Genomic DNA, 12314 nt, shown 5'->3' with positions numbered 1-12314 from the left:
AGACAGTAATGGAGAAACAACTCAAACAAATATAAACAAGTGAGAATGAGGACATTACCTAACAGAACTTGCGGCATACAGCAAAGGTGGTTTTAAGAGGAAAGTTCACAGCCACTCAAGTATTCATCAGAAAGGAAGAAAGGGTCCACATAAGTAACTTTACTGCACAGCTTAAGCTGGAAAATGACCAACAAAAGGAGTACAAAGCAGGCAGGAGAAAGGAAATAATAAAACTTGGAGCAGAAGTTAATGAACTGGAATTCAAAAGATTAATGAAACTAAGAGCTGGCTTCTTAAAAAAATTAACAAGAGGGGGCTGGAGCAATAGCACAGTGGAGTGTGTTTGCCTTGCACGCAGCCGAGCCAGGTTCGATTCCCAGCATCCCATATGGTCCCCTGAGCACCGCCAGGAGAAATTCCTGAGTGCACGAGTCAGGAGTAACCCCTGTGCATCGCCAGGTGTGACCCAAAAAAAGTAAATAAATAAATAAATAAATAAAAATAAACAAGAGTGATAATCTTTGTGAGCAAGACTCACAAAGTAAGACAGCGAGCGAGAGAGAGAGAGAAAGAGAGAGAGAGAACACGCTAATAAACTGAATCAGAAATGAAAGAGGGGACAACACAATAGACACCACAGAAATTCAAAGGATCATCGGAGATTACCTTGAGAATCTTTATGCCAGGAAACAAGAGAACCTAAAAGAGATAAATTCCTGGACTCCTATGACCTCCCAAAGTTGAATCAAGATGATCTGGAATACCTGAACAGACTCATCACTATCAAGGAAACTGAAATGGTAATCAAAAGTCTTCCCAAATACAAAAGTCCAGGGCCAGATGGATTCACTAGTGAATTCTTTCAAAACTTTAAAGAGGACCTACCCTCTTCAGGATTTTCCAGGAAACTGAAGAAACAGAAATACTCCCCAACAGTTTCTACGAAGCAAACATCACCCCGATACTAAAAGCCAAAAAGAAACACCATCAGAAAATAGAACTACAGGCCAATATCCTTGATGAACACAGATGGAAAGATCCTCAACAAAATACTAGCAAACAGAATCCAACAATTCATCAAAAAGATTGTACATCAGTTGGTGAATGGTCTTGGGCACCTGGGTGGTGATGAAAGTATAGTAACTTTATATATTAAAACCATGAAAATTAATGTTATTGTAATCATGTTGGGTTGGGGTGATAGCATAGCGGGTATGACGTTTGCCTTGCACGCAGCTGACCTGACCGACCCAGGTTCAATTCCTCCACTCCTCTCAGAAAGCCCGGCAAGCTACTGAGAGTATCTCACCCACAGGGCAAAGCCTGGCAAGCTACCCATGACATATGTGATATGCCAAACACAGTAACAAGTGTCACAATGGAGACGTTACTGGGCCCGCTTGAGGAAATTGATGAACAACAGGAGGACTGTGACAGTGACAGTAACCATGTTACCTAAGCTACAATTAAGAAAAGTTTGGGGATATTAGAAATTTAAAAAAAAACACAAACAGAAATGACATATATCTAGAAAAATACAACAAATTATTCTTAAAACATATGTGACCAGGGCTGGATTCCCTCTTGCTATTCCATATAAAGCCGCTACGTACATAAATGGGATAACTCCAAACTGAATAGAGCTCAATGTTCATTTAGGAGTGAACAAAAACAAACAAAACAAAACTAAACAAAAAAAGTGATTGATAAAATGGAGGAATTTCAAAACAATTAGCAGCTAGGTGAAATAAGTCATAACTTCATTTATATAAAATTTCAAAATATCCTGATTAATCAATATTGACAGAAAGCAGGTTAAGTGGTTTCCTGAAGTAGTAGTGTAGAGAGTCAAGTCATGATGATTTTTTGAGGGTTCCATATAGTTATCTTGGTTATAGTGATATTTTTGTACGTGTATTTATGGACTGGAACAATAGTACAGTGGGTAGGCTCTTGTCTTGTACATGGCCTACCTGGGTTCTATTTCAGGTAGCCCATCTGGTCCATTGAGTCCACCAAGTGTCATCCTTGAGCACAGAGCCAGGACTAAGCGCTGAGCACCAATAGGTGTGGACCAAAATAGAAACAAAAAATAGAAATAAAAGTGCACCAGTCAAAACTCATCAAATTATCATTCTAATGGGCAGTTTTTCTATGTATGTCAATTAAATCTTAATAAAATTATTAAAAATAAGTGGGGGAGTGAACTGTAAACATAGAATTGATGCCTTTGTTCTTAACACTGTTGATGCCTTTAACAGTGTCGATGCCTTTGTTCTTAACATTGACAAAAAAGAACCAGGTGCAAGTTAAAGCAGGCATAGTTGAATAAAAAATGGCTGTGAGCTGTTTGGCTACACAAAACATTACCTATTAAGGGTTATCTATAAAAAAGAGGTACCACCTTAAACATTTTAACTTAAATATATAAGCAGTCCTACTTTTGACAGTCTTGTACATGACTTTCAGTAACTACTGATTAAGTCATCTAAGAACTTTGACAACATGGTTTAAATTTCAGTTACTGTGTAATAGCATAAAGCACAAAGTTCTTCAGTCCATAAATCACTATGAAAATATCATGCACATCATAGTTAGTGACCCATTTACATGTCTTCTTTCAAAGCTTCCAGGTGATTGGTTACCGTGCACTTGATATTCAGCTCACAGTCTGCAAAGTGTGTAATTTTGTTTCCTCAGTGTCCCCAAGATAAATCCACAAGAAATTTTCCATAAATGGATAACTGAGAAGGGAATTAGATAGTAAAACTGAAGGCACCTGAGAAATACAAATTCATATGCTGAAAGTCAAATTGAATGTAAACAGAATTATAAAGAAACAGCTAACTCTGGGAATGCTGTCAGCACTGCCTTTGAGAAACTCTAAAGCAGAAAAAGGCAACGAAGGAGAACTAATTGATATACATGAGAAGTGTTGTGATAAAAAGGCTAAAGATGTCCCAGAAGAAAGGATGTTAGTAAATAACTGAACATTAGAGGATTTCTCAGATATGTTACTTGACACTGAAAATCTAAAAGATAAATGTTGGAATCTGAACCAAATTTATAAAGCATTATATATAATTAGTCAAGGTGTAGAAAAGATGCTCAACTTGTAAATAATACACTGAGAAGTACTTGATGCGTATTTGATACCAAGTTTTCTTTTACAAAGAAATAACTTTGCTCTCATTGTTTTACATCAGAGTGTATGAAATAAATATGAGCATTACTATCTTCCTTTGCTTAATTCCTGCCCTTCTCCTGCCGATATTGCTGCAATGTCCTATGTAATATTCATGCTTGGTTGTGCTTCTACATTTAGCTGTGGTGTTCTTCTGGTCATAAACTTGGCCGTGGTGCTCTTTGGGAGTTGTATTCCTGGACACAGTGCTCACCCATACTTTTGGCTCTAGTGCGAACTGGAGTCACATTCTTTTAGTTGAGACACTTGCATGTACCTGGTTGTGGTACAGCTAGAAATTCCTTGTGTGGGGGAGATCCCAAGAGCTGCCAAGCACAAATACCGAAGCTGCCAGGATCATGCAACAGTGAGGATCAAATTCCCGCTTGTAAGGCAAAGGTTTTGGTAATTGTGTCACCTCCGGTCCATTTTCCATTTTCCTATACATTTATAATGGGTAGATGAGTTTTTTAGTGTTTGACCAAAAAAAAGTTTAAGATCAGAGATCCACTGCAATTTCCCTTTCCCTCATTTCTCCTTTTTTTTTTTTTTTGCTGTAACTATTTCAAAGTAGTTTATTGAAGGTCTGGGATATGGCTCAGTAGTAGAGTGAATATTTCACATGTGTAAGGTCCTGGGATTAACCCCTGTCACACTACCACTGCAAACAGAGGGTGTGTGTGTGTGTGTGTGTGTGTGTGTGTAATGCTGGGAAGATGCTCAAAGGGCTGGAATAGCTACATGCTTTCAGCACAGGAGCCCCGGGTTTGATCCCAGGCACATGGTCTCCTGAACAATGCCAGGAGGAACACCCAACTATTAATGGTCAAGGCCCCTAAATGAAAACCAAAGAGATCCAAAACCCAAAAGCAGTTCATCAAGTTTTGTAAGAACAGCAACTCTCTTTTGGTATCCATATTTCATTAACTTGCATTCAGATGACATAATCAGAATAAATTAGTGTTAACAGGATTAGGGACAAATGAAGACTTTTGATAGGCAAGCAAAGCAACTGGTGGGAGAAATGTGTGTGATATCATTGGAGTGCTATAGCTTTGCAGCCACTGGATTAAAAGCGATTTATAGATAAAGTAATCATTAATCTGGCAATTTAGTTAGATGGTTTTCATTCTCCCTCCAGCCCCCCATAACCATATATTGAACCCTGGCCTTTATACGTAGACCATAACTTTTTGGTTTGTTTTTTTTTGGGTCATACTGGTGGTTCATGAGAGAGCATATGCAGTGCTGGGATTTGAACCAAGGCTGCGGCTGCAACAGCATGCCAGGAAAGTGTCTTAATGATGTCAGAAGTTTGGGAGATGAATCACTTCACTTAAATCACTTAACTTCCCGTTAGTCGTCGATTTGCTCGAGCGGGCGCCAGTAACATCTCCATTTGTCCCTGTCGCGTGCTAGTGTAGCCCAATGGCATCTCTTCGCTCCGGGAACATGGAGGGCCTCAAACCGATCGTTCATGATCTTGACAAAGAAGTCTGACCATCTGGTAGGTGGGCGGCCACGCGGTCTCTTGACATCCCGTGGAATCCAATCAGTAACAGCTCTAGTCCAACGGTCGTCTTTAAATCTCATTACGTGACCAGCCCATCTGATTTTCGACACCTTGGCAAACGAAACAGCGTCCCTGATCCTTGATCGTCGACGGATGTCAGAACTCCGGATTCGTTCTCTCATTTGAGTGAAACGTGATATTCCAAGCATAGCTCTTTCTATTCTTCTTTGGGAGACCTGAATGGCGTTCTCATCTTGTTTGTGTAGGGCCCAGGTCTCTGAGGCATATGTTAATGCAGGAAGAACAGTGGAATCAAAGAGATGTGCCCGGAGCCGGAGGTTCTTCGTCCTCTTAGCTATTTCTTCGACGTTCTTGAAGGCGTTCCAAGCCGCTCTCTTCCTCCTGCACAGCTCAGGTGCCAGGTCATTTGTCATGTTGACTTCTCGACCTAGGTACACATAGCTGTTGCATTCGGAGATGGTCGTTCCGTTGAGAGCGAATGGGGCATCAGGAACGAGGCTGTTTCTCATAAACATTGTCTTCGTAAGATTCAGCTGTAGTCCTACCTTTCCACACTCACGGTCAAAGTCGGCCAGCATTTGTGCCGCTTGGCTGATGTTTGGTGTTATTAAAACAATGTCATCAGCAAAGCGGAGGTGATGTAGTTGCCGACCATCTATCTTCACTCCCATTCCTTCCCATTCCAGTCGTCGCATGATGTTCTCGAGGGTGGCACTGAAGAGTTTCGGTGAAATGGTATCACCCTGCCGCACCCCTCTCTTGACATCAAGAGATGAAACTTTGATAAAAAAAAAACTATACTTGCATCCTTAGAACAAGAAGTTTTTGAAATTAGAGGACTAAGATATCCATTTTTTCACATCTTTAATCTTATGACTGATGTGGTTAAGACTGCTGAACATATTAGAGAAAAGAGAATAATGTTTTCTTAACCAAAAGCACAATTATTTTCAATAAAATTACAGGTAAAACAATAGGCAAAACTTTGCCCACATCGGTAAACTTGCCCACATCCCTTACACATGGTGGTAGAAGAAACCCATATTATAAAATTTTGTTTGAAAATTTTTTTTTTTTTTGTTCTTGGGGGCAACACAAACCTGGGTTTCCTGCATACAAAACATGCTCTTGGCTCACTGATATATCTTTTGGTCCTGTATCATCAAATTTTGGTATATATATTTGCTTGAGTCCTTGCAATCACTGGAATAAAACCTCTGGATATATCTGTTCCCTTTTATAAAAGTGGAAGACTGACCTAAAATTACTGTCAACTCTGCACTTAACTAGGAGTGGGGATAGAGGACAGCAGTAGAAGTGAATCCAAATCATGTTTCAAATTAATCAAAACGTGGTAATGAAAAAATAAACGCTCACACCAAAACCATATAAATTGAGTCCATCTCTTTTCTGGGTACTAGGAGTACAATGCTTCTTCCCATTAAGGTTAGGAAGACATATACTAGTAAGAAAGTATGCAGATAATACAATTTCATTTGTAATAAGTTGAATGATAAACAGAGAGCAGAGAAATGGGGTGGAAAAGAAAGCAGAGACAGGAGTTTGGGGGCAGCAAACTAACACGTTTGACCACGCCACACAGTCTTCTCCAGGCATCCAGCTTCAGCAGTTGCCTGATGGCTACTCCTCAGTTAATTTGCAGCCTCATCTGCTAACCCTGTGTTGATGTCTCGCGGGTTTTTATCACTGAAATCGCCTGTCTTCTTAACATTTGCAGTCAAGATATATAAATTTTTCCGGAATAATGAACATCTCTGCATCTGGGTCTCCTTCAATCTTCAAGTAAAAGCCTCACAAGTTTTTTTGGTAAGCGATGTGGGCAAAGTTAAAATATAACTTGTTCCCAAGTTATATCTGAAAAGAAAAGGAGGGACTGGAGCGGTGGCACAGCGGGGAGGGCGTTTGCCTTGCACGCGGCCGACCCGGGTTCGATTCCCAGCATCCCATATGGTCCCCTGAGCACCGCCAGGAGTGATTCCTGAGTGCATGAGCCAGGAATAACCCCTGTGCATTGCCAGTTGTGACCCAAAAAGCAAAAAACAAAAACAAAAAAAAAAAAAAAGGAAAAGAAAAGGAACCATTATTCACCCTGCCATACAAGGCACAACATACCGCGAGCCATCGGTGACTCCTCCCTTCCAATCAATTTCCTTGGCTACTTGATTCAATTTCTTAAGAAAGTCCAAAAAAAACATTTTTTTCCACCCTCCGCATCCCAGTTGCAAGCGTCCGGGTGTACGCAGGCTTCCATCAACCTCAGCTGGGGAACTGCAAACTCCCTCACTCGTGCCCCCACTCCCGCTCTCCTCTCCGGTGCAGCCGCCGAGCGAGTGAAGTGCAAGTCCAAGTTCAGCCTCCAGCATCCCGATTCCTTTGGGCCGAGCACGCGAGCCTCCTCCCCCTCCGTGGGTCTCCCCCTACCTGTCTCGTTTGATCTCCAATCGAAACCTCACCACCCACCCACCCCGCTCCCCAACTCTCTGGTTCAGTCCTGCCCCACCAATTCGAGAAAGAAAGAGCAAAGTGCCACTGAAGTTCACAGTGCCCACCCCGTGCGTGGACCGCGCGAGCGCCCACCTGCCTGCAATCACGGAAAAGGCCCCCCAGTTTGCACGCGGAGCCACGGGGGCTAACGCGGCCATTCGCCCCGGATTTTACGGGAGCACCGAGGGGACGGGAAGGGAAGGTGGGCTTTACCTCCGGGTGGACTCCGCCCTCCGCAGGCGAAGCGGGTCGTCCAAACCCGCTTGTCGCGCCACCAAGAACCCTAGCATTCCTTTCCTCCGCGCCGGCTCGTCCGCTGGGCGCCGCCATGACAGACCTCGGAGGCGGGGCTAAAACAACAGCGCCTCCCATTGGCCCGGTCCTGGCGCCACCCGACCAATAGCCAGCGCCGTTCCTAGGAGGCCGCGATGCGATGCCGGAAGTCCTCCGCGCAGGGGGCGGGGCGGCGGCGGGTGGCCGGCGGCTGCGAGTTTGGCGGCCGCCCGCTCGGTGCGCGGGGCTGGCAGCATGGGCTGGTCTCGGGATTTGTTCCGCGTCTTGTGGAGGACGCTGTCAAAGGAGGTGAGGGAGCAAGTGGGCACAGACCACCTGGGGAACAAATACTACTACGTCCCGTCGTACAAGAACTGGAGAGGTGAGAGAGCGAGCGAGGGCAGCGCGTGCACGGGAGAGTCTTGGACGCTGACGCCACGTGCGACACTTGCGCTGTCACTCGAGCAGACCAGTCCCGCTGCGTGTGGCCGATTGCACCTTCCACCCGGGCGGCTGTCGCGGGGAGTTGCTTGAAGCAGTGGGCCCCAGTCCCTGCGCCTGGCGCACCCCGCTGTCCTCCCGGGGCCGAGCCCCCTGCACCCAGTTTTCTTCCTGGGGCCGAGCCCCCTGCACCCTGTTCTCTTCCTGGGGCCGGACCCTGAGGTCTCAGGGACCTCGAGGTCTTCCAAGGGCGCAGGCCTCGGAGAGAGGCCGGCAAGTGGCCTTTCCTCTCCTTGGCGACCCGTTGGTCCTGCTGGAGTCATGGAAGCTCAAGCAGCTCAAGCGCCCCGGCTTTCCTGTCGCCCACCTTCTTCCTTGGCTCCCTGAGACCGCTCCTTCCGAATCACACTCACAGCTGCGGGGTGTGGGTCCCTGCACACTGGCAGGGGTAGGTGGGGGTTGGGGGTCTTAGATCGCCCTGGAGTTCCAAGTTCCTTTCCCCATGAGTCCTGATTCTAGTTTGCACGCAGTTTTTATTTTTGTTATTTTTTTAAATTTATTTTTTATTAGTGAAACACCAGGAGGTACAGTTGTAGATTTACAAATTTTTGTGCTTGGGTTTCGGTCATACCATGATCAAATACCCATCCCTCCACCAGTGCCCATTTCCCACCACCACGGATCCCAGTATCCCTCCCACCCCCCATCTCCCCCATCCCACCCTGCCACTGTGGCAGGGCATTTCCTTTTGTCCTCTCTCTCCTTTTGGGTGTTGTGGTCTGCAAAAGAGGCATTGAGTGGCAATCGTGTTCAGTCCATAGTCTACTTTCAACATGCATCTCCCCTCCTGGGAGGATCCTCCAGACACCCTCCATTTGGTTGCACGTAGTTTTAGAAGCGAACTCGAACCACTGAGATGCTAGCATTTTGGATATCTGCAAAGAAGTGATATTTAGGGGTGTTAGCCTTTGAAACGCCGTGACCTCGTGTCTCCAAGCTGTCAAAAGATTTGAGGCTGGTTCGGACAGATTACAAAAGGGACTCGGGTTCAACCGCAGGCAGCAAACCATCCACCCGCATCCCCCATCCACCGCCCTCCTCCAGCATCTTTAATGTAGCCACAGAGGCCCTCCAGCAATTATGGTCCCAGTCCCCAGCTCCACAAGGCAGGCACCGCATCCTCTGGCCCCAGAATTGAATCCGGATCTGGTTGCCCAAGAACCGCTTGGGGTGGACCCAGTGCTCTGGCCCCTCTCCCCAAAAAGATCTCAGGTTTTCGGGTCAGAATCTCAGTAGCGGAGGGATTAGGGACAAATAATTGTACTTCACAGTTCATAGACTTTTCATTTAAAAATTAGAGATAAAAATAACGGTGTTGGGAAGCACCATGGTTTTTCCAAAATTGTGTACCATTGGTTTCTCACAACTTTTGGCAAAAGGGAATTCCTACCTCCCTTCCTACATTCCTTCCTTTCTCCTTAGCTGATATGAACTTTATTTTATGATTGATCACTCAAAGTTGTTTTCCCTATCTCCTTTCAGTAATTTACTATAACTTGTTTTCTGTATACATTTATGATCTCTGTCAAGACAGAGAATATGCCTTAAAGAATAAAAGTCCACAAAAAATGAGGAGGGTGATGAATTGACAGATTGCATGCATGATGGAAAGAAGTTTCTTTTCCTGGGGCTGGAATGATAATACCAGCACTCGCTTGCACATGGCTGATCCAGATTCGATCCCTGATATCCCATGTGGTTCCCCTAGCCTGTTAGGAATGATTCTTAAGTGCAAAGCCAGGAGCACAGACAGCTGTGACCCAAAGACAAGGTCAAGGTAAAAGGCCCTCCCGTTGATCGTCGATTTGCTCGAGCGGGCCCAGTAACGTCTCCATTGGAGACTTTGTTGTTACTGTGTCTGGCATATCGAATACTCTCGGTAGCATGCCGGGCTCTCCGAGAGGGGCGGAGGAATCGAACTCGGGTCGGCCATGTTGGCTGCGTGCAAGGCAGACGCCCTACCCGCTGTGCTGGAGCGAATCGAGAGTATTCGATATGCCGGACACAGTAACACCAAAGTCTCCAATGGAGACGTTACTGGGCCCGCTCGAGCAAATCGGCCCAAAGACAAAAAAAAAAAAAAAAGGTTTCTTTTCCATAAGTCATCGTCAGTAACCTATAAAATAGACAAAATGGCTGATTTTTTAAAATTGTAGTATAATTTACATATATAATATTCACCCTTTATGATGCAGTTTTATGATTTTTGACAAATGAATTCCTTATCTATTCCTTATCTATCTATTCCTTATCTCTCTATTAATCCCTTATCTATTAGTAGTTCATTCTTTTTTATACCCAGCCTTTAGCAATTACTGATCTGTGTTGTGTTCCTATAGTTTTACCCTTCCAGTTTATTGTATCAATGCAATTATGCGGAATGTAGTCTCTCTTTTTTTGCGTTGAATGAAACTTTATTTAAACACCGTGCTTTACAAAGTTGTTCACAATACAGTTGTTTTAGGTATTCAGTATTCCAAAACCAGTCCCATCAAGTTTCCCCAGTCTCCCACCCAGCCTCCAATGTTGTACATTCCTTGTTATAACGTATATCTTGTAATGGTGTTGCTAAAGTCACGATTGAAGATTTACTGTGCTAGTCGAGCCTTCTGTGTTATTGTTTTCATTCATTAAGCTTAATGGGTTTCTACTCAATTTTCCCATCTGATTTTCTGTGCTTTTACTGTGCTATCAGCTCTGAAGTTTGGCTCTGTGCGGCCTCATATGTAGCAGCACCCGTCGGGAGTTTTGGAGCTGGGATAATCACCCACCAGCATCTCTCAAAGTCGTGAAGCGGGACCTTTACTCTGACAGTAGCTGTAGCAGGATGTGGGTGGGTGGAACCCTGGACCTTCCGCAAGGTGGGGACTTGTCTGCTCCCTACTGGGGGCATCTTGCCTAGGGTCGAGAGATCTTGGCCCAGTTTCAGTGGGGCACACCTGAGATCATTCAGCTGCTGGTGTCTCTCCGAGATCAGTTGTGATCTCTGTCAGCAGTGGAAGCCCAATCAGATACACTCTTTCGAGCTTACTTTATTTCATTTGTATAACAGTTAAGATTTATCCATGTGTCATTAGTTACTTCTTACTGCTATGGAGTATTCCATGGTATGGTTCTACCACACTTTATCCATTAATCATATGAAATACTTTCAGTTGTTTCCAGCTTTCGGTGATTATAAGAAAAATCTCAAACATTCCCGTACATTTTGTGTGAGCAGAATTTTTTATTTCTCTTGAATATATCCCACTTCTAGTGGCATCGCCCGCTCATAGGGCAAATGTATATGCATCTTTACAAGAAACAACCAAACTATTTTACAGATTGATTGTATCATTTTGCACTCTTGCCAGAAATGCATGAAAGTTGTAGTTTTATATTCTCAGCAGCATTTGGTACTGACAATTTTTTGTTTTTATTGTAGCTATTGTATATATTTGATAGTGACAGATCATCATTTAAACATTTTTTTCATTTTCCTGTGATTCAGGATGCTGAGAATCTTTCTGATGGGCTTATATGCTACCCATAGATCTTTGGTAATGTACCTACTTAAAACTTCTGCACTTTAAAAAAAGATTATAAGGGGCTGGAGAGAGAAAACAGGTGTTAGGATGTTTGTCTTGCATTGTGCCAACCCCCATTCTGTCCTCCGCACTGTATAAGGTCTCTCATCACCACCTGAGCACAGTCATTAGTAGCTCCAGGGTGCCGCTGGGTGAGGACCAGAAATCAAAACCAAACCAAATGAAATTACCAGTTTTCATTGTTTATTCCCATGAAAATACAATATTGTTAAGAAAGGTTTAGATTAAACCAAATGTCTACTCAGAAATAGCGTAGTTTGTGAGCGAAAGAATTCTTATTTTTAAATTAACTATAATACTACATTTTCCAAAGTGCTCGTGCCAGTTTATACCTTAAATCTGTTTGACTTTTTAAGTTGATGTACTCTAGACTGTGAGAACAGTTTTATTGATGATGTAGGAGAATAATTGTATGCTGCTATCATCTCAGTGTCTCTGTTTTTAAAGGCAGGTGGCACAGACATGTGCACACTGTAAATATTGTTACCTGTAGTCTAAGGCTTCCTCTGTAAATCAGGGGGAGTATCTTTAATTTGTTTCAAATAAAGCAGATTTTTGTCAGAATGAATTATCTAACTTTGCTATACCCTGATCTGAAAATTTGGTCTTTATTCATGTCTTTAAATTTTCTTTCAGTTGCATAAATTGTTGAGCATTAACTCAGTGGAAAGAGGGTTAAAGAACTTTTAAGAGGAAATTGCTTTTTCCATTAATTCCATTAACAGTGTGG

General features: G+C 43.6%; 2 protein-coding genes across 2 annotated transcripts in view; one reads left to right on the top strand and one right to left on the bottom strand.

The window, feature by feature from the left end:
• Positions 1-7565, bottom strand: part of ERCC8 (ERCC excision repair 8, CSA ubiquitin ligase complex subunit) — a 45726-nt gene extending 38161 nt beyond the window's left edge. The window contains exon 1 of the mRNA XM_056112064.1: positions 7437-7565. Within this exon, the coding sequence (XP_055968039.1) occupies positions 7437-7513 (77 nt within the window). The 5' untranslated portion in view covers positions 7514-7565. The remainder of the gene's footprint in view (positions 1-7436) is intronic.
• Positions 7566-7698: 133 nt separating this feature from the next.
• NDUFAF2 (NADH:ubiquinone oxidoreductase complex assembly factor 2) overlaps positions 7699-12314 on the top strand; it is a 166383-nt gene continuing 161767 nt past the window's right edge. Inside the window, exon 1 of the mRNA XM_056112066.1 lies at positions 7699-7878. Within this exon, the coding sequence (XP_055968041.1) occupies positions 7752-7878 (127 nt within the window). The 5' untranslated portion in view covers positions 7699-7751. The remainder of the gene's footprint in view (positions 7879-12314) is intronic.

The sequence above is a fragment of the Sorex fumeus genome, unplaced genomic scaffold, assembly GCF_029834395.1.
Source record: "Sorex fumeus unplaced genomic scaffold, SorFum_2.1 ptg000015l, whole genome shotgun sequence".
NCBI classification, from domain to species: Eukaryota; Metazoa; Chordata; class Mammalia; order Eulipotyphla; family Soricidae; genus Sorex; species Sorex fumeus.
Note: the sequence above shows the minus strand (reverse complement) of the source record. Positions and strands in the feature narration are given on the sequence as shown.